The sequence below is a fragment of the Acipenser ruthenus genome, chromosome 11 (assembly GCF_902713425.1).
Source record: "Acipenser ruthenus chromosome 11, fAciRut3.2 maternal haplotype, whole genome shotgun sequence".
In the NCBI taxonomy this organism is placed as follows: domain Eukaryota; kingdom Metazoa; phylum Chordata; class Actinopteri; order Acipenseriformes; family Acipenseridae; genus Acipenser; species Acipenser ruthenus.
In genome coordinates, this window is record NC_081199.1 from 2,244,673 (window position 1) to 2,267,151 (window position 22,479).

At 41.1% G+C, this 22,479-nt stretch overlaps 1 protein-coding gene across 9 annotated transcripts in view; it reads left to right on the forward strand.

The window, feature by feature from the left end:
- Nucleotides 1-1,965: 1,965 nt before the first annotated feature.
- Nucleotides 1,966-22,479, forward strand: part of LOC117426735 (citron Rho-interacting kinase-like) — a 44,907-nt gene continuing 24,393 nt past the window's right edge. For 5 of the 9 annotated variants that reach the window (XM_059032809.1, XM_059032814.1, XM_059032813.1 and 2 more), the window contains exons 1-14: nucleotides 1,967-2,061; nucleotides 2,692-2,795; nucleotides 3,454-3,604; nucleotides 3,975-4,150; nucleotides 4,648-4,749; nucleotides 7,955-8,097; nucleotides 8,618-8,711; nucleotides 9,180-9,383; nucleotides 10,119-10,272; nucleotides 11,683-11,866; nucleotides 17,450-17,555; nucleotides 18,482-18,625; nucleotides 18,852-18,971; nucleotides 22,206-22,376. In XM_059032809.1, the coding sequence (XP_058888792.1) occupies nucleotides 2,706-2,795; nucleotides 3,454-3,604; nucleotides 3,975-4,150; nucleotides 4,648-4,749; nucleotides 7,955-8,097; nucleotides 8,618-8,711; nucleotides 9,180-9,383; nucleotides 10,119-10,272; nucleotides 11,683-11,866; nucleotides 17,450-17,555; nucleotides 18,482-18,625; nucleotides 18,852-18,971; nucleotides 22,206-22,376 (1,839 nt within the window). In that variant the 5' untranslated portion in view covers nucleotides 1,967-2,061; nucleotides 2,692-2,705. Of the gene's footprint in view, nucleotides 2,184-2,691; nucleotides 2,796-3,453; nucleotides 3,605-3,974; nucleotides 4,151-4,647; nucleotides 4,750-7,954; nucleotides 8,098-8,617; nucleotides 8,712-9,179; nucleotides 9,384-10,118; nucleotides 10,273-11,682; nucleotides 11,867-17,449; nucleotides 17,556-18,481; nucleotides 18,626-18,851; nucleotides 18,972-22,205; nucleotides 22,377-22,479 lie in introns of all 9 variants that reach the window. The other 4 variants (XM_059032811.1, XM_059032817.1, XM_059032815.1 and 1 more) reach the window with 3 other exon arrangements.

The following is a 22,479-nucleotide window of genomic DNA, read 5'->3' on the forward strand; positions in this document are numbered from 1 at the left end:
CCAACTTTATCATATGTATTTTGAAAAAAACAAATCTGTGTATTATATATATATATATATGTGTGTGTGTGTGTGTGTGTGTGTGTGTGTGTGTGTGTGTGTGTGTGTGTTTGTGTGTTTTATATTGTGTTAGAAACGCAAGGGAACAGCAGAGCTGTAGTAAGGGTTGGTTATTTTAAGACTGCTTTACATAGTCTTTCATTTGTAAAAGGATTGATCGGATATAATATTTTATTATCCCATAAATCCACTGAAATGCACACAAATAAAAAGCGAGCCTGTCTTGTTGTCTGCTGTGTAATACTGCAAGCTGAAGATCTTTTATTTTATACGGAACTGGTCTTCCAGGGTAAGTGAAGCATCGCCCTAGTTATCAGTGCTGATACAGCTGCCTTTAAGAGGCCTGCTAGCTGGGGCTCGGATTGGGTTCTTCTCGTTTGAGGTTGACAAGGTCTGTTAAAAAAAGAAAAGAAAAAAAACCAGCAGCGGCAGCAGCCGTGCAGGGATAAGAAGAACACAAACCAGCAGGGCGTGATCTGCACAGAGACAGCCTTTTACACTGATGCTATAATCAGACATCTGGCAATTAGAGCAAGAGGCAAAAATAGCAGACAAGCGTATTATCTGGAACCACACAACCCACCGCCATCAGCTGATGAGGGTCATTCCACAGTGCTGCAAAATGCTCTAAAAACAGCTGCGTCTTATGAGCCTGCACACCGCAAGCGAGCGTCTCAACCACCATGCAAGAGAACCAGGCCCGTCTGCATTCGTGTATCACACAACACCGCCGATCCTGGTGTGTGTAGGTCACCACCCTGACAGTGTACGATGTTTCATTGGTTTGGATGTCCTTTGAAAGTATAATATTAATAATATACTTGGTGGATTGGAGATAGACTGTGCAGTACGTGGCCTGTCGAGTGGGTCACTAACACCTTTTCTGAATGCTGGAGCAGAAAGAGAGTTTTATTTGGAGAGAGACTAGCATGTAGAAGTTAAATGATTAATTACCACTTGCTAACTTAAATAGTCTAAATACTTTTATTGGACCACTTTTCTAAAAAAAACCAAAAAACAACAAAAAAAAACAATTCTATTACACAAGGTCATGACAAATACAGGCTAATTATTTTTTTTTTCCTAAAAAAAACAAAACAAAACACCTCTCCCCATTTAGATTGCATTTGCAATAAGTACATAATACAGGAGGTCCCCGCTTCAAATCCCACCTCAGCCACTGACTCATTGTGTGACCCTGAGCAAGTCACTTAACCTCCTTGTGCTCAGTCTTTTGGGTGTGACGTAGTTGTAAGTGACTCTGCAGCTGATGCATAGTTCACACACCCTAGTCTCTGTAAATCGCCTTGGATAAAGGCGTCTGCTAAATAAACTAATAATTATATATATAATATTAATTATTACGATATTGAAGTCTTAGTTGTTTGATTGCTGTCTGGTACAGTGCATTTGTTTCCTAGTAAATGAAAACGCGCAGATCGTGGTATTGTCAGGTCCTGGTCTCCTGCGTTTTCAGTTCAGTCATGCTGACGTGTATAACGTTGTCGTACTGTAGCCCTTAAAAACCTTAAGTAATTCGGAAGCGGTTGCACTTTAAAATTAAATATGAATAATAATGATTGCATTTGCATCTAAAAGTCTAAAACCCTGCATTATGCTTATATAACACTGAAACTAACAGTGGATCGATTACACAGCCCTGTGGCTTTCTTGTAATGAATGTGGGCGGGTTGTTGCTGCAGTGAATTAGCATTGATGTTAAATTAGCATTAATTGAATATTGTGCTGTACTGTCGGAGGTAAATTAATACATTGCCTATTCCCCAGACAGCAAAGAGGAAGAAATAGGCAAACAGAGATCTCAGTTGCAAAACGAAACTGCTAATTTATTTACAAAAACCTTCTTCTCTCCCTCTCCCAGTAAAACGTGAACTCTCTCTACGAGCGCATAACGACGTAATGACGACACGGTCATAGAGGACGAAACGTCAGTGCCGTTGACATTACGCGCACAAATTTGAAAATGGTCAGGAAGTGAAGGTAATCAGAGAAAGACAGAAAGCAGTTCGTACTGTGTCGCGGAGCCTCGCTTGTTTATATTTTATTTGATTGTTAAAAAATAAATGAATAAATTGATTCCGACTCATTAAGGATATTTAAAGGTAAGGACTATTTAAAATATAATATATCGCAAACACTAAATGTGGTCTAGGATTTTTACGGGAACCTCTTTTTTTCTGTAAATAGTTAAGAAGTTGACAAAACAGAGCTATCATTTGCATAACCGTAGAAATACATAACTTTTAGGTTTACGTTGCTAGCCTTACTTGGCTTTCATAATATCTAGATGCGCTGTTTACTGTGTTGGAGAGTTACCTGTTGGTAGTGGTTTACAGTCTTGATCGGTTTTCCAAATATGCCCTGTTCAGGATGCACCTTTTGTCACACAGAAAGATTGTATTAATATAGAGATGTGACACAGGCTACCTAATCCGAATCTAAACATTTGTTATGGTGAGAATATTTTGGTGTTGCGTGATACAGTTTGCATATTCCTTATATCGTGGACTTGCATGATACCGTTACAAATGCATGCTGGGGTAGACCGTGCAGAATCCGTCACATGAGTTTTGCATTAATTATTACTGTCGCATTTCTTTTTTTCTGCAGTTAATGTGTAAGAAATGATGAAATTTAAGTATGGTGTGCGGGGCAGTGCGGATTCCCTGGAGTCCATCACAAGCAGGAGCTCCCGTCTTAACCTCATCTTCCAGGTAAGCTGTGTAATCATGAGAAAGTCAAACACATACACGGAGCAGAAATACTATACTGTCTTTAGACATGAGATTTGAAAAGCAACGCCAGACCTTGTCTGTTAAACGTTTATAAAGAACAAGGTCCTTAATAACGTTTAAACAAACTGAAATGCTAAACGTTAACTCTGAAAAATCGGAATGAACTCAAATAAAAAACATGCTCGAAAACAGATGAAAAGGGTTTCATGAGCTGCAAACTTGTTTAATTACATTCCTTTTGCAAAGTATTTAAAAGGACTGTGTTGTTTTTGCTGTCTCACTTCATTTTTCTGAAGTGGCTGTGCTTTCACAGTTCCCTGAAACAAACCCAGCCCTTTTGCCCAAACGGACTAAGACCACCTCTTGAGAAGGACTCCGTTCGGTTCCATTAAAACGAACTCTGAAAGGGACTGAGTTATTTTGGGGCATTCACATACGGTTCCAAAACCAATTGAACCGCACTGAGTGTGAAAAAATCATCCCAAACGAACCAAGTGTGAAGGCTGGCCAGTTCTAAAGCTTCCTAACGCTAAACAGGGGTTAGAAAATGTATGTTAACGCGTGGTTAACACTCCTCTAAAGCTCATGTTAACGCGTGGTTAACACTCCTCTAAAGCTCATTTTCCCTCCTCTCCAGGGAAAGAGTTCTTTGACCCCGCAGTCCCAGCAGCAGAATGGCTGCAGCATCACTCGGGAGGGGCTGCTGGACTCTCTCTTCGTGCTCTTCCACGAGTGCAACACTCCAGAATTAATGAAGATCAAACACGTTGCCAGCTTTGTCAAGAAATGTAGGTTTCATTTACTGTGCTGGCTTCGTTCCAGCACTGGGCGGCATGGTTCAATGTTAAAGCCCACATGTAAGATTCCCTAGTTTCAGTAAGATTCTCTCATGAGAAGACCTCCTTCAGTGTGCTGTGACTTTTATATGATGCAGTGCAACATTAACGTTGATGAGACTGCATGAGTGCAGATTTTATGTGTATATGGAAAGTAACACATTTCCAATAAAAAACATTTTCAATGCTTTCGTTAATCAAAGCGAAAAGAGATTACACACTCAGTAAAAAAGTTTTCTTAGTGCAATAAGTTCTGATCTCTTGGTTCACCCTTCTTTGTACGTCTTGCATTCTCTCCCTCTCCCTCTCTCTCTCTTCATAGACTCGGAAACCATTAGTGAGCTGCAAGCGTTGCAGCCCAACCCCAGTGACTTTGAAGTGAGAAGTGTTGTGGGGCGGGGCAGCTTTGCGGAGGTCCAGGTGGTCAGAGAAAGAGCTACTGGTGACATTTATGCAATGAAAGTCATGAAGAAGCATTCCCTGCTGTCCAAGGACAATGTAAGAGTCTCGCCATGCCGTTCTGATGCTGGAGCATTTGGTATGGGGGGTTGTACACCTTTTACAAGCCTGAGCTGTAGCTGAATGGTACTGTAGGTATCTTTCAGCAAGTTTGCTAATGTCTTTTATTCTTGTCTAATCTCTTTAATTGGAAATATAATTCTGTTTGCTTTATACAACTGCCCTTAGATTGTAACCAGAGATGTAACTTAAGATTTCTTTACAGGGATGAAGTAAGACTCCTGTTGCGTAGCGGTTTCACCCATTCCAGGTTTTACAACAAGCTTGATTAGCTGCAGTGCATAGGTAACAAGCTCAGGTGTGTCTGTCTAAACTTATAGTAAAACCAGGAACTGCTTTGCAATGGGAGTCTTCTTTCCATCCCTGCTATTAAATTGTAACTGTCCCACATACATACTCAAATCAGCTCACAATGGTGAGTGTGCATCGTTTGAAAGTGTTTGAATTAAAGAGTAACACAGAGCTCCTTCTTCTAGGTGGCGTTTTATGAAGAGGAACGCTGCATCATGGCTCGAAGCCTCAGCCCCTGGATCCCACGTTTACAGCACGCATTTCAGGATAAAGACAACCTCTATCTGGTGAGCACAACACAGCTAGCTTATTCAAACCCTGTCATTGGAAGTCTCTTCATCAGAATCGTCAGGCATCCTAAGATTGGATTGTGAAGATTGTGTTAATGCAGGGATGGAAGTGAGACTCTCGTTGTACAGCAGTTTGATTCGTTCCTGGTTTTATTACAAGCTTGGATAGTTTTTTTGAAGGTGTAGCTTTACAAAGGGGTATACATTTTAACACAGACTTCACAATAAACGTGGATATTGCATCATGTATAGCAAACCTGTCCATAAGCTATTAAAATGTATGTTTTTTTCTACTAGGGTTAGAGTGCGGAGATACAAGCATTTTAATAAACTGGTCTTGTACACATTTCTGCAGCTTTATTACAAATCTATTTGCCTTGTTTTTCCTGAAGAGGGCGCTGTTTCCTGTCACAAGCTGCTATAAGAAAATGAAGGGTGTGTAGCGGGGATGATAAAGCTGTTTTTAAAAGCTTAATCTGTTCCTAATATTGAAGCAAATTGTGTCAGTTGCCTGCAGCAGCAACGCTAGTGAAATACCAAAATGCTTTGGGCTTTCATTGCCAGAGGATTCCAAAGGCTGGGGGCGCGGGTATGCTTGTGCTTTTACCAAGCCAGAATGCCGAATTGAAGTTCTAAGGAAATAAAATGAAAAAATAAAAATATATAATAAATCACGTCTGTCAAATGTAGCCTTAAACAACCGTTCTGGAACGCGCCCGGTCCCCTTCCCTTGAGGCTACAGGGACAGCGCCTGCCCTGTCAGTCTCCATTAGCTTTCATCGGCTTCTTCAACATTACCGCTCCGTTCCACGCAGAGTCTAATTAATGCAGCTGCCTTGAACGCAGCTGGGTTTAACACACCGGTGTCAGATCAGCCTGGGTGCTGCGCAGATTTTAAACGTCACTTTATTTCTACCTGCCCGGGTGCTTATATTCTTACAGGGATGAGGCGGTTGTGGCTTGCTATTTTAAGGCTTTAATGAATTATTCATGTTTATTCATCGTGACTGCTCCATACATAATCGGTTTGTGATGGTGGTCAGGGAGTAACCTTGTTGCTGTCATCTATGATGTGCTTGTTAACCCTCTGGAGACTGGCGCAGGGTATTGCTTATGCTGGCTGCACTTGTATTGTCAGTGTCTCAAGGCTGCCCTGACTCTATCTAAACCCCAATCTTTTTTCACACGCTCTAGAGAGCATGCATTTTGGTCTCATATTTTTTGTAACCAGAAAACGGTTTTGTATTTGTTTTGAGCAGAACAAATATAAAAAAAAATCTCCAGCACATTTACATCCCCACCAACCTGAGTCTCATTACAGGAAACCAACCCATTTAAAGAAAAATCGAGTGATGGGAGCGATTTCACTCAATGTGTTTCCTTCTGTATGCAAGGCAAGGTTGTTATAATGGTAGAAAACACTAGAGGAGGCTTTGAGGAAACTGTTGATGCTCATAATGCATCAGAGTAGAAAAATGCAACATGTCTAAGACTTGCACAGCAGTCTATAATATAATTAATTGAGAGAAATAACTGGATAATATCTCCAAAAGCTGTTTTCTGTAGTAGAAAAAAAACAGAATTAATAGAAAATGGTTTCACATAATTTACTATCGGTGTGTTTTTCTTTTCAATTAAACTGCAGCATCAAAATAAAACAGCACCATACAAATATATCTTTGCTTGTGAATCATGCAATAAACAATACCAATACATCTCTTTTTATTTCTTTCCCCCAGCATTTCAAGCATCAGACAGTGTTCTCTCTTTTTTTGTCTTTCCTGGCTTCAAATAAATGCACTGTTGCTAGGTAACCTCAGACACTTCAGCATTGTGATCAGTTTTGTAAGTTAAAGATCTAGGCCTGTTAGCTAATGCCTAGTGAACATCTGCATTGCATGAATATTCTACAACCTGGCAATGCCTAGTGAACATCTGCATTGCATGTATATTCTACAACCTGGCAATGCCTAGTGAACATCTGCATTGCATGTATATTCTACAACCTGGCAATGCCTAGTGAACATCTGCATTGCATGAATATTCTACAACCTGGCAATGCCTAGTGAACATCTGCATTGCATGTATATTCTACAACCTGACAATGCCTAGTGAACATCTGCATTGCATGTATATTCTACAACCAGGCAAGCACCTTTCTCGCTTTCTAAATAGGACAAGGCAAAGCCCTTTATGAGTCCTGCTGGAATAAATACATTAAAAGCAGCTGTACTACCTGCATTCATTCATTATTCAAGAGGTGCTCTGTGCTTGGTGCTGGATCACTGGAAATAAAGACCGCAATTATGAATCCTGTTATTGATTGACATATATGGATTTATTGATGCGATATATGTATTTTAAAAAGACCTGAGGTACTGTACGTTAAGAATGTTCTTGCTAATATTTCACAAAGAAAAATAATAATAATTTGAAGCTATAAATGAGACTAATGTGCAGAGGTTTGGATGTTCTGTTCTGGTTTTTTCAGTGTCTCTGAGGTTCTTCTGACCTCACATTTTTGATTGATTCTTTTAGTTCAGATTCCCATTTCGGCTGCTCTTGGTATCTTGAATAACGCACAAAGTTCATTTCATTCGAACTGAATGGCATTTGCAACGAGCCCATGCATTTTACTTTGATTATCTGGTAGTCCAAGTAGAATCTCAATGAAAAGGATCACTACCTTTATGTATATAATAGAGTCTTTCAATTTGAGTTCTGCAGGCTGTAAAGGTTCATAAGAGGCCCTGTTGTGCTTTTAAAGCAGACTAAGCTGGTAACTTGCAGTCGTATTTGTTTTTGCAAAGCCACCTTTTTAATTTTTCAGCATGTGGGTCAGTTTTATTGAGAATCAATAAGCCCACCCCCATCATCAGCCTGGTTATTGACATTGTACATCCCACAGTGAAGCAGTTACTGTGCAATGAAAGGAATGGTTAGATAGCAGAAGCAATGCGTTCTGTATTGGAGAATGTGGGAGGTCATCTTTGTGATGAACGCTGCCGGAAACTTTATCGAACCCTGGCTCGCTTTTAACGCTGGTGGGATGCCCAATCCATATCTGTTATACAGCACAGATGAAAATTAGCAGGGCTGCAGCTATGTTTTGTTCTAAAAGTATTTGTTTCTAATGAAAGCATTGCCTCCTCCTGGGGTTTTAAAAGCGCTGTAAGAGAGCCTTGGTGTCTTTCTCCTGTAGGTCATGGAGTACCTGCCTGGAGGAGATCTTCTGGCATTGCTGAACCGGTATGAGGAGCAGTTTGATGAGAGCATGGCCCAGTTCTACCTGGCTGAGCTGGTGCTGGCCATTCACAGTGTCCACCAGATGGGTTATGCACACAGGTCAGGAGCGTCTCTGCATATTTCTCTTGCTAAAAAAATCATACGCATCATATTCATATACCGGTAGTGCTTAGTGATACATTTGTGTCCAAATCATTTGCTGTCTATACCCAAGATAAGCTGCAGCTGTTTTTGGAGCATTTTATATGGGGTTCCACAGTGCTATAACAGGGTCTAATAAAGTCCATGAGTGACTTGTACCACACCTGAATAAGTTGATCAAATCATCCCCTTACTTTCTTTCCAGTGCAGCTGCTGTATATGTCTTTCAGTGTTCAACGTAAAGCCCAGACGTAGTGGTCAAATTATTAGTTTAAGGAGATACATTTTGTGATCCTCATCTGGTGAAAACCTTACTATCTTGTCACCGTCTGTTAAGAGAATTCATCTTATTGTGCGTAATGTAGACCCGCTTGGGTGTCACGTGCATAGTTGTAGAGTTAAATCTTGCAGCATGTCGTTGTTAATCTTTTTCACATACATGCTGCAGTTGTTTCCATAACTGCTTCTCTTCTCACAGAGATATAAAACCAGAGAATGTGCTGATTGACCGAACAGGACATATAAAGCTTGCTGATTACGGCTCTGTAGCGAGACTCTGGGCCAATAAAATGGTAAGAAGAATAATATTGTGATTTATGCTTTGATAGTAAACGATGGAGCAGAAAGGAAGAGATCTGCTCGTTCATATTTTCGTTCTCGGCATACTGTAGTGCAAACTCCCCGTGTGTTAGGAGAACAATCAAATTCTTTTCACACAGATTTAATTTACTCTGTGAACGGGCTGTATTCCAGTGATTTGAATCCTGAATTGATTTCATTGCTCTGGTGTTGTTGCAGTTTATTGAGTATGGAGTATCAAGGCTTCTCTTTGAGTTAGTGCTTGCACTAGATAGATAGATCTGTGCTGGTCTTGTCGGGAACAAAGTGAATCAACTGAAAACTAAACTTGCACTGTTAGTTATTAGTTTCCAAAACCTTGTACACAAAGGGCCCCTTTATTTAATTATCTGAACTTTGGTGGTATGGAGCATTAGATTTGCGTTTCAAAGATCACGAACATCACATTTTGTTCAACGCAGGTGAGCTCCAAACTGCCTATTGGCACTCCTGATTTCATGGCCCCGGAAGTTCTTACCTCGATGAGCGGTGATGGGAAATCTTCCTACGGGGCTGAGTGTGACTGGTGGTCTCTGGGAGTCCTTGCCTATGAAATGATCTACGGGAAGTCTCCCTTTGCAGAGGGAACAGCGACCAAAACTTTCAACAACATCATGAACTTCCAGGTGTGTGCCAGTGCCACCTGGTGGGAGAGGTCACTCAGGTGTGTGCGAGTGCCAGGGGAGAGCCACCTGGTGGGAGAGGTCACTCAGGTGTGTGCGAGTGCCAGGGGAGAGCCACCTGGTGGGAGAGGTCACTCAGGTGTGTGCGAGTGCCAGGGGAGAGCCACCTGGTGGGAGAGGTCACTCATTGTCACTCACTGTGTTGCTAAAGCATGTCTAACTAATAGTGTTTAACATCCTTTATAACACATTCATAGATGTAGTGCTTGATTATAACAGATATTTAAAGTATCTACCAATGAGCCAAGTAGTCTATTGGCATTGTTGCATTTTCCCTATCCTAGGGACCAATAATTGCAGCCAAGATTGATTTTTACAGGTGAAAAGGGTCTGTTTTATGGGATATAAATGAAGTACATTCAAGTACAGTCACATTAACCTTCCTGAGGCCACTGAACAATGAATGTGGAGCAATATGCATTGGTATGAGATACGAGACTATCATTCCGGTGATACAGAGAGCCTCCTTCCCCCTGGTCCCATTCAGACCATCTTCCCTTCATGACCATTTGAATTCCAGCCAACACGGTGAAGCTATAATGAGGAGGATTTTGTTTCAGGTGAACTGTAAGACAAGCTTGCATTATCATCCCGTCTCCATTATATCCAGTGCAATACAAGTTTTAACAGAGGCATTGACCCGAAAGCTATGCGTGTTTCTGTACTGTTATCTTGCAGAGATTCCTCAAGTTTCCAGGGGAGCCGAAGGTCAGCAAGCACTTCCTCGACCTGGTGCAGAGTCTGCTGTGTGGCTCAGGAGACCGATTGACTTACCAGGGAATCTGCTGCCACCCCTTCTTCGCCAGTGTCGACTGGAGTAACATCCACCATTGTAAGAGAATAATTTCGCTTAGTAATGCGCATGTCAAATGCAGTGCTTATCGACATGTTTACATCTGCTGTGGGTGAGACAGGGAACTTGGACCTCAGCAGCAGGTAACTTCAAATGCCTTTTTCACCCTAGCGTTTCTTTTGTTGTGTGTTTGTAATAATTGAGTTGTTCTGGATTCATTTTTTTGTAACTTTTTTTTATATGGAAATGTGGTTCGGATGGCTTTTGTTGCATGCAGTTATTTCTTGTTTTTAAAGAAACATTTACAGCAGTCAGTAGGGAGGTTGGCATGGAATGCGGTACTCTGCTGATCAGGCACGGCTGCTCTTCAAACAATTGGCTTGGCTAACGTTATAAAAAAATTGTAGCATTTTGTATGCAAATCCTCCCGGTACATCAGGCTTGTTTCATCCCCTAATGCATTGTGTTTCAAGTATTTCAACATTTACGTTCAACAACGTTTATTCCCCTCTCATTCTGGCTCGGCCCAAGTGGGTTTCCAGTCTCGTTATTCTTGAATTTCTTGCTAATTTGAACAGCATTCTATTAACATGAAGAATAGCCTGTAGCTTTTTAGCTAATTATTTTGGTTCAGTGCTTTTTTTAATGTTCAAGACCACAGATAAACCTCCGGTATGGTTGTTTCATTTTATTGTAGGAACGTGTATATTTATTCAAGATTTTTAGATTCTTTACAAAAAAATAGTTATTTATGACGAACGACATAAATATGTAGAATAGATGCATAATAAAACAGCCTTTTCCTTCATACAGTAAATAAAATATGAAGGAAAAATGCTTATCTGTGCAACTGTGTTCTGTAATTAGTATTGCAATTCCTGTTTGCTTCCTTTGTTCATTCTCGAAAACCATTTGACAACAGTTGGTAACTCCTTCAGGTGGCCACTCAGTGAGAAATTGGCTTGCAAACATACCTGCACTCTCAATAGCAGTGTGGTAATAATCTCAGCATCACGAGCAAGCAGAGAAGCAATTACACTCTGTCCTTGCTGTTTCTGTCATGACCTGCTGCAGCTTTTCATCAAATGCATTTTTTTTTTTTTTTTTTTTAATGCAATTCTAAATCTAACCCCATACAACACTGCATTGCATTATAATGAGGTCCTTTATCTCACAATGCTGAAGCCCAGAAGGGGTTAATCATTATGTGCTGTAATGTGCGTTGACAGCCTATAGAGTGCCAAGCTCCAGCAGTGACTCAGGCAGCCTGTATTACCCGTGATTAGTGGGAGAAACTGCAGTGTTGGAGGCTGTGTCCCTGAGAGAGAGAGAGAGAGAGATCGAGAGAGTGTGTGCGCACGCTTGCCTTCTCTACAGTATTACACTACTCTCCAATTCAATTCTGTTGCACCTTTACATCTCCCTCTCTCTCACTCTCCTGTCTTTCAGCTCTTCCTCCCTTTGTTCCGACACTCCGAGCAGAAGATGACACCTCCAATTTCGATGAGCCCGAGAGCAGCTCCCGACCGGCAGCTCCCTTGCGCCAGTGTAATCGGTCAGGCTTCCAGGGCGAGGATCTGCCCTTTGTAGGGTTCTCGTTCAGCAAGGCGTTGACGACTCTCACCCGATCAGAGTAAGTAGCTGCTGCTGAGTGGAAGTAAGTGAGGAGGACCTTAACTTGGTATCTTAGCTGAAGGTTAAAGCTGATATTTCAGAAACTCTAATTGAAGTGACTGCTGTAGCCGTGTGTGTAAAAGGCTTGGTACCTGCTGTCTGCAATACAGGTGTCGCAAACGAGACAATGCTGTAAAAATCTACTGTCTGTATTACTGCTGCTGGTGTGCTAGGTTGATTTGTCAATGCCTGTACAATAGTATTGATCGCTGGGTGAGATTGGATTTATTTCTGATCATTATTTGTAGCTAGCATGTTGGGATTGCCCCTATTTCAGGAGTCTCTAGCTGTTTACCCATTAAGCTAAATACAAGCTCTATTTGCAAGCCTTAGTTGTGTCTTTGCTGTCTGTTTGAACAGGTACCATAGGGAGAAACAACTGAAAATGAATGCCTTTGAAAGAAATAGATTTAAACCAGGAGCTGTAATATTCATTAGTTTATTTTTTTTTATTTATTTATTTTCATGAATTGGTTCAACTGGTGCTTGTTATGATATCACAGACATGATTAAGAGCTATCAATTTGTTTTTGGTGAATAATTTGTAAGCAGGGAATGTAATGGTGGAGGAGGGGGGGGGGGGGTGTGCCTGGCTCTACTAGCTTGAGGTAAATAAATAAATAAATACAATATGCGCTGTGATAAAGACGTGAGGATTGCTGATTCTTGATGGTGGGTGAGAGTGATATTTCTATGGAAACACAAATCCCTGTACAGTTCCTAGGAAAAGCTAGCGCCTGATTTTAAGTAGTTCTGTCTGATTTATACATATATGCAGTAGATTTAGATATTTTCCAATAAGTATGAGAGATGGCATACCATAAGAAAAACAAAATGTTTAACAGACAGCTCAGTAATGAGCTGTCCTTCCTCTGTGGTACAGTGCTAGAGATCGAATGAGCATCTGGTGTGTGTGTGTGTGTGTGTTGGGGGTGGGGTGGGGTCAGGGGCTTCCTAGGTTAATTGGAAGAAAAATGAGGGGGGTGCAGGTTAGATCATTTAATGCCCCCGATGCTTCTGAATATCCGTGGGCGTTTGCAGCACTGGCAACACTCAGGAAATCTGCTGCCTGCTGTCAGCATCGAGGTATTTATGTGAAGGGAAGACATGGGGTTCTAGTTTAAGGAACTAAACAGAATCCGAAAGCACAGTCCACCCTTAAACTTGGACCTGTTCCTTAAAGGTGCTGGTGGTCAATCAATCCCACCACAGGTTAAAGTGTTCTGATCCTGCGCTGTTCAGATCCTAATAAACAAAGACCCCTGTATCCAGGGAAACCCTGTCCCTCATTTTGTATCTGTGTTTTTGTCTATTGGCATGAAAGGTGGGACAGCATATGAATGAAAGCTGTTGCTGTTGTGTGTCATTAGCTTGTGCTAAATGCAGCTTTCCAAGACAGCCACCATTCGGATACCTCGGACGTTCTCATCCTCATTGCTCAACGTGTTTTTTTTGGTAGTATTTCTTCTTTGCCCCAGACTTGCAGAAGTACTGTGGGTAGTTTTAGGTTACAGGGCATGAAGAGCCGTTGAAGACACTGAAAAACAGTTTCTAGTCCAACCGTTCTTTTCAATAAGCACGAGAGGTGGCATAGCAGAAGAAAAATAGGATTTTGATTAAAAAAAAGGTGATATTCTGTCCCTTCTCTCCTTAGTACAGTACTAGAAATCTAATGACTATCTGGTATCTGTGTGTGTCTGTCACTAAATCTAACTTTCATTTATATGTAAAAAAATATAGCACTGATTGTAGTAAGTGTGTAATTACCCATTGTCCCTTCTCTAACGCTGTAACTACTGTGTAATAACATTAGAAATGGTCTTGTAAACATCATGGTAATCCCATGGCACAGGTAATGACACCCTTATTGCAGCAGCAGTTACCATGTAAGAGCAGGCACCATTGGTAGTTCCCCAGTGATTACCCTGCTAGCACTTCTTAGCTAAAATGTCCAGGTGTTGTCTTAATTAGGCTTTTAGTCTGACAAAGAGGTTTTAATTAGGCAGCGCTGCATGTGCAAGGCAACTGAACTCCCATTTGAGTAGCAGGTCAATCTTATTGAGATTATTTACAAGCATAATACAGGGTTGAGACATTAATTTAAAAAATATATATATATCACAAGTGTCTGCTGGAAGCCATCATAGTAGTACAGTATTCCATGTTAGATTTCAAATTGTTCAGTTTGTCAGATTTTTGTTAAGTATGTGGGGAAAACTACAAAGCAGTATGTAATTCAATATGTTAACGTAACATTATTCACCTGGTTTCATTCGACTTTATGAAGCAAAATGTGTTAATTCTATCGGGTGATGCAAACCCTTTGTCCATAGCTGTAGCTGGGCTGCAGTGAGTTAGTAGGTTACTGTTTGCATTGCGGGGCTCTGCTGGTAACCTCCTGAATCTTGTTGCAGTTTTTTTGTATCTTCAGTGCAGCTGCGATTGTTTTGCTCCACATGTCCTGGGGCCGGCTGTTCCACTGTCTTCCACTCGTACTGTCATCACAGAACACCCCCCAGCAGTGTGGTGCAGAGGGGGTTTTACTTGCACAGAAGCACCCGGCAATGCAACGACAGAAAGTGCTCTGGGAACAATCCCCTTATCTTGCCATGCCATTTGACTAACGACCCAGGGCATCAAAATATCAAAATAATTGTGATTTGCGTTGAAAAAGAACCTTTGACACTGGATCCAGCAACAGTGTTTACTGTGTTAGCTGTAACATTTCAGTCCAGGCTCCCTAACACAGTGTTGCACGGGCATGAAACATGTATCGGATTAGCAGAGTGCATCTAAACGTTACTTGAGAAGCCTACTGTATATTATGGCAAAAGCAGCTAGTCGGCTTTGCTAAAGCCATGGGTTTATTTTGGGGGATCTGACTTGCATTGTCAGTTTGATCTGCTTCTGATTTCACTGCTTTAGCAGAAAGATTTGTCTCAGAATATCCTGGTTGGGTCCATTTAAATTTCAGACATGCAAAGGGTTCAGACTTTTCCTGATGGATTGCTTTTCAATGTAGTTTTACTGCAGTATAATTCTGTTAATAAGCCTTGCAGATTTTTCTTTGTAGTGCCCACTGGAGTTTAATTTGAAAGCATTCAAGGAATCAAGATAGGCCACCTTCCTCGCATATAATGCGACACATAATGCATAAAACAAAATCATGCATGCATGCTCACACACACACACACGCACACATTTATTGCTAGAAGAATCTAGAAGTTAAACTGATTATTCGTTTTGAACAATAATCAGTTTAACGGGCAGCAGTGCGGAGTAGTGGTTAGGGCTCTGGACTCTTGACCGGAGGGTCATGGGTTCAGTCCCCAGTGGGGGACACTGCTGCTGTAAAAACCCAACTGTTTAAATGGGTAATTGTATGTAAAAAATAATGTGATGTCTTGTAACAATTGTAAGTCGCCCTGGATAAGGGCGTCTGCTAATAAATAAATAATAATAATAATAATAATAATAATAAAAACCAAGATATACAGGTCTGTCAAATTTGATATTCTACAAACTACAATACAGTTCTGCAAAAATAATACCTGGGTGCGGAGTACAGCATTTGGATATTTCACATGAAGTACAGAGAAACCTTTGAGCTGGGCTGTATTAACAGGGTTATTAACATAATGATTCAGCCATCTCAAATCACTGAAGAGTATCTATTCAAAGCATGCTCCTAGCTCAAGGCCTAAATAATGCACCAAGCCTCACATCAGAGCAAAGAAACACATGTTTTATAGACCCTTGTATGTAACTAGCAGGTTTATTGGCAAATCAAATGACTAAAAAGAAATCCTATTCTACAGAAGACTGGGCATCCACAGGTTTATATAGCCAGTGACAGGAAGTGTAAATGAGCTTACCCTGTGATGACTTCTCATTTCCTGGTTGCTTGGGAGGATGGTCACATGACTCGGGAGACACAGCAATTGGAAGAATGTTACAAAGGCTGCTGGGAGACCCTGCAGAGCGCTCTCAGCAGGGAGCTGCAAGCGACAGTTTCATTTCTTTCTTTGTCTTTCCTTCAACCAGCGTCTTGACAGAAATCAGTAGGTTTATGTGGCGTTTAGTGACGGATCAAGAGGTGAAACTCTTAGTTAACAACACGTATAGCACGGCCTGTCTGTCCTGTACAGCACTGCAATGCTATACCTTACCATCTCCAAGCAGGTGATGTGACTCATCCTTGAGTCATCTGCAGTGCTGTAACTGAAGCACATCTTGTGTTTTATTGTTTTTTCAATGAAATTCCTCTGCGTGCCGATAGTTCTGCATGCTCTAATGAGACACGCTGTATGTCACAATGAAAGTGATTTTAATACGGTTTAAAAATCCCCAGAAGCCATGGTATATTTAGCCTTGAATCAGAGATCCAGAGAACCTTTTTAAAATAAGGGATATGAAACATTCTATTTTAATTGGATTGGCGTTGCACGAGAAGCAGGTAACAGTATTGTATGGTATCTGCATTGTTAAATTCCAGTCAATCTCGGAACATGTCTTTCTCTTCTTGCAGGACAGTGCTTTTTTATGTCAGTGTTTTTAACATCCGTTAGTCTGGACAGTAGATTCATTTTGGTTGAAATACTCTAATAATAGGAACAGGCTGTTTTTTTTTTGTGTTGTGATGACAGTATAGAGAGAGGTGGAGTGGAGGCGGTCGTGTTGCATTATTCCTTGGTGCTGACGAGAGGCAGCGAACATGTTCTGAAGGGTTTGTATTCACTGTACTGTGGAGGTGTGCGCACAGACTGAATGCAGCCTGGCTCTGCTTGTTCTTTTATTAGCAGCAGCCCTGTTATTGTCTAATTCACAGCTGCTTCTCCAACTTGAAGGCTGCTGAAATCAATTCACTTGCACTTAAAGATGCAGGGTGCAGTCAAACCTGCGCCTTAGTGGCAGTTCAAAGGATAACTCGGACCGGTAGCTGTAGGGATCTATTCAATTGATTTTTAAAAAAACAACAGGTTCAGTTTGCTGGTATGTTTCCTTAAGTTTTAGTTCCGCAGCCTCGATGGCTGTTTTTGTTAATGCTAAAATACTTTTGAAAATCCTGGCTTCTTAAGTTGATGCATTGTGACATTCCTTCCATGTTGCTGCCTCTCTGGTTCCTCTGTTGGGATTTGTGTTACTAAAACAGGGCTGATTTTCAATCCCGAACCAAATATGACCGGCTTCTTGGGATTGCATGGAACAGGCCCTGTGTAAAGGCTGGAGGCATGTGCTTGTGTGCAGGAGCTTGGTCATTATGTAAGGTCAGTCGGTTTAGGGAATTTCTTCAACTGGATACATGTTGACAAGCAGTTCCTGGCATATCTAAAACACAGAACTGTACATTGAGAAGAAGAATCTTACAGCAATACATTTCTGAGGAGTGTCTTTTTTCAATGAATTTTCACTCCAATTAGGATGCTGCTGCTAAATATTTTTGCTTTCTGAAACCTATTTTGAATATGCTTAGAGTCCAGTCCTATGCCATTTCTAACTGCATCACTGCACTGTGTCAATGATCTTTTCCTTGGATTTCAAGATCCGTGGCAACAGGACTCGACTCTCCAGCCAAGACAAACTCCATGGAAAAGAAGTTTCATCTTAAAAGCAAAGAATTGCAGGACACACAGGACAAATGTCATAAGGTATACTGACCTATCTTTTTTTTTTAAAGTACATTTAAAATATTTTCTTCAATCTCCCTCACGGTACCTACTTAAAACAGTTGAACTGAGGAATGATCTTGCCTTGAATGAGTGTTGTGTTACCTTGTACGCTATACTGAAATTCCAATCACTGTGTCTCTATTTGAATGAGTGTTGTGTTACCTTGTACGCTATACTGAAATTCCAATCGCTGTGTCTCTATTTGAATGAGTGTTGTGTTACCTTGTACGCTATACTGAAATTCCAATCCCTGTGTCTCTATTTGAATGAGTGTTGTGTTGCCTTGTACGCTATACTGAAATTCCAATCGCTGTGTCTCTATTTGAATGAGTGTTGTGTTGCCTTGTACACCATACTGAAATTCCAATCACTGTGTCTCTATTTGAATGAGTGTTGTGTTGCCTTGTACGCTATACTGAAATTCCAATCACTGTGTCTCTATTTGAATGAGTGTTGTGTTACCTTGTATGCTATACTGAAATTCCAATCCCTGTGTCTCTATTTGAATGTGTGTTGTGTTGCCTTGTACACCATACTGAAATTCCAATCGCTGTGTCTCTATTTGAATGAGTGTTGTGTTGCCTTGTACACCATACTGAAATTCCAATCGCTGTGTCTCTATTTGAATGAGTGTTGTGTTGCCTTGTACGCTATACTGAAATTCCAATCGCTGTGTCTCTATTTGAATGAGTGTTGTTACCTTTTACGGTATACTGAAATTCCAATCGCTGTGTCTCTATATAAGAAGCATTCTGCGTTTCAAATCTAATACATAATGATGCTGGGGAGAAAATCGAAGGGTAAAATAATTGGGCACTCTAAATTTAAAGAAAAATAATTATAATAATTTAATAAGGCAGCACGAGAGTTAAAGTGTCTGGCTTTGTCTGTCTGTCTGTTTGCAGATGGAACAAGAAATCTCCCGATTCCAGCGCAAGATGTCCGAGCTGGAGTCCGTGCTGAAAGACAAAGATGTGGAGCTCCAGACTTCCGAGACGCAGCGCACCATCCTGGAGCAGGACCTGGCGACGTACATCACGGAGTGCAGCGTGAGTGTGCAGCAACTACCCCACTGAAACACAGTTACAAATAACTCAGCACATACCTGCTTTTGAGGGTTCTCTTATATTCTTGAGTAACTGTTTCTCTATTATTCCCTGTATCAGCAACATGGGGGGAGGTGGGGAGTGACTTTGGATCATCTATGTCATGGATTGTCTGATAATTCTCTTGCATAAAGAGCATGTTTTCAGGAAGTGTTCCTTGTTGTTTCAGAGTCTCAAGCGAAGCCTGGAGCAGGCGCGGACAGAGGTGTCTCAGGAGGATGATAAAGCCCTGCAGCTGCTGCATGATATCCGGGAGCAGAGTAACAAATTACAGGAAATTAAAGAGCAGGTAGGAGCCGCACTGATCGATCGCTCTCTCGTGCTTTAGGAACAACTGGGGAACTCGAGTGTTCTCTGTTTTTAATAAGTGTGACTCAGACGTGGTACTGTCTGAGCTCGGCAAGCCACGTGCGCTTTCCTAGTGGAGCGCAGGGCCACGTTGCAAGCAATCCCCAGCACAGAAGAGAAGTTTTGTCACGCATGTTCAAATAGTTAATAGCCGTTGTTATAGTGAGAGAGAGAGTACACATTCAAAAACAGCAACAAGCTCTATATCCAAGGAGAATTTTAATAGGGAGTTTTCAGTTTATCAACTGAATATATATATATATGTGTGTGTGTGTTTGTTTAAATCCATGTTTAATATTCACATTTTGTCTTCCCTTTGTGTTGGATCTGGTGGCTGCAGAACATCAAAGAACAGGATTAAATATTGCCACTTGCGCAAATTAACCGTGAGGGAGCATAGCTGCAGAAGGAAGTTAAAGACCCCAAACTAATAGGGTTTTGGCGCAGAATGAAATTGGGTTGGGGTGGGGGGGTTGATGAGTGGCATGAAGCACAGTTTGCTGTTTTGAACAGTACGTGCACAAACTAGCAATCCTGAGGTCTGGGTTCAGTGTGCAGCTTTCATTAAAAATGTTTAAGAGGCTTAGCTCCCTAAGTCTGCTTTTATAGTGACAGCGGAATTTAAACTTTTTTCAGGGACCCATTACAGACAGTCTGAAAGCTGCAGTTAATGGACAGATAAACACTGGATGCTTTAAATATTTTTTTATTTGAAATATTATTCGCGACATACAGGATACTTACTGCTGACTGTCCGAAAGTTGATATTTATAGTGTTAAGTTGTAAATGCTGTGCTACTGTTTTGAAGTGCCATTAGAATTATCATTGGATTAAATGGAGTGGATTTCTACTTTTGTCTCTTGAGATCCCGTTGCTAGGCATTAATTGGTTGATGTTGTGCTGCTGCTGGAACTGAAGTGCTCCAAGGGAGTTTAGCATCGTTGCACCACGCAACACTTTGACAGCATTTCCATAGCAACCACTGTGTGTGGCAGTTACCATGACAACCAAGGGCAAAATCGCATGTCCTGAGTTGATGTATTGAAAAATCAAATACAAATATATAGCTATTAAATACATGTGTTTGTACAATATAGACTGCTTGAGAGTTTACTACAGCCTTCCAATACTGGGAGGGCAGAGTATATATGATTCATAATGATTAGTTTCTTTCTGTATTGAATATCGTCGAATGCCATGGATGCTACCTGCATTCTGTATGAACACACAATCATCAATATTGTATTGCATAGCGGTAAACCGTCAGTCTTTTCATGACTTTACCCCTCAGTATAACTATTTGAATTCTCTACTGTATTTCAAGTCTATTCCTCAGTGTACATTTCTTCTGTTGTTTTAGAGTAACACTTGGAACAAACGTTTACCGAACATAATGTATCCCTCCCCACTCCTCGACTATAATCAAACTAACCCAGTGCATTCCCAGGGTATTCGACAGGGTTACAATCCTTTTGTTATCCGAGCAAATTCGAATCATCTGGCTGATGATCAGTTCTGCATCAATTGGATAGCGTTGCAATAATGGTGGCTGAGCTGAAGCAATTACTGCAAAGGCAGGGTGGCTGATGAGCACCTCCTGTGAACAATGTGGTTTTAATGTGGTTCAGTTCCCTTCCTTTTCTCTGGTTGTAATTGACCGTGGATTAAAGAGACCAGCGTTAGCTCAGACATATCAGGGTGGTAATTCCAAACTGAACCTGGAGAAACCGCTTTTGTAAAACTAGAGTATATTCTACAGTAGCGCTCAGTGAACTGATCCCAATGCAGCAATGAGCCATCAACGTGAGAATGGGCAGCGTTTGCATGATGAGGAGACTGGGACTTAAATACAGCTTTGGAAGGAAAAGGGAAAATTGCTGTTTGCGTCTTTAAAAAAAAAAAAAAAAATAATCCACCTACTGTTTCAATCGGATGCCAAAGGATTAAAAAAATAAAAATAAACATCTGATTTATTACAGGATCAATCACTTCTGTCCCTGTAGGATCAATGGGTGAATACCTCCTAGAAAGTGCAGGAGAACTGGCAGAGATGGGTTACATGTGCAGTGTACCCCTTTTACCAACATTTCTGTCGATTTTTAACATGTGGGATTTCATTGTTTGATATAAACATTGTTAACAAAGCACCTGTATGTATGTATGTATGTATGTATGTATGTATGTATGTAATGGGGACCTCTGTCTACTTTGAGATCACTTTGAGACCATGTGGTTTTTTTTAACCCCGGTTTTCTCCCCAATTTGGAATGCCCAATTATTATTATTTTTTTTTTTCTATCCCGGTTCACCGATAGAGCCGTTAGAGCAGCTGACGGAAGCTTTCACCCTGCGTTGTTCCTGAAACAAGGGAAAACAGCGTCAGCACAATGCTTCAAATGCCTTTTAGACTCAACAGAGAGGCCATGAGGTTTTCTGGGCTGCGGATTTCTAGTCACAGAAGATTTATAGTCTCTCTGCTATTTAAACTTAATTAAAACAGTTCAGCTGGGAGTATGCCTCTGCTCTTACTACGCCAGCATGAGAAGGAGCAGAATGTGTTGTTGTTTTGTTTTTGTTTAAATGCTTGTAGATTTGGTACTGGTGAGATGTTTCTATTTTCTAACAAACCTCGTAACTCAAGTTGCTTGCCTATTTTATAAAGTTTCAGTGGACTGACCAAAGGTTCTGAGCATGCATCTCATGGTCCAAGTTCTGTTGTAAGATTAAGTAGCTTCATAGTGTGTGGTCCTTATTGCAAGTCCACAAGTTTTTATACGTATATTTTTCTGTTAAGGTCCTTTTCATCTGAATTCAGGAGTTGTTCTTCAATTGCCATAGATGTATGTAACACAGGCTAGATCGTCTAAAGTGCATTTTTATAGAAGAGCTAGCGCTAGTGATCTGTCACTTTGGATCAAGTTTCCATTTGTTTTGCTGCCAATACACTGCTGTGCACTAGATGGCGCTGGTGCTTTTCTAATATAAGGCCGCTTTGGGTTATCTAGCCTACGTAACACATGTCTATGGCAGGCAACTAGAACGGAGGAGCAGCTACTATATTTTATAAGTATTTGAGTCCTTGAAATATGAGCCACTGCGAATGGCTTTTACACATCATAAGGGCGACAGTTGACAAATCCCTGCTGGCTTGTGCTTGTGTGACCCTGTGATCAGGAGTACCAGGCCCAGCTGGAGGAGATGCAGGTTGTGATCAGGCAGTTGGAGGAGGACCTGTCTGCGGCTCGGAGACGCAGCGACCTCTACGAAGCGGAGCTCAAAGAGTCACGCCTGACAGCAGAGGAGCTCAAACGCAAAGCCTCCGAGTACCAACACAAGATGCAGAAGGTAGGCAGCGTGCAGCTGGAATCGCGAGATACGAGGGAATGCACTGTACATAAGAAAGAACCGCGAGAGGCTTGTACCTTGAATGTTGCATATTGCACTGTTA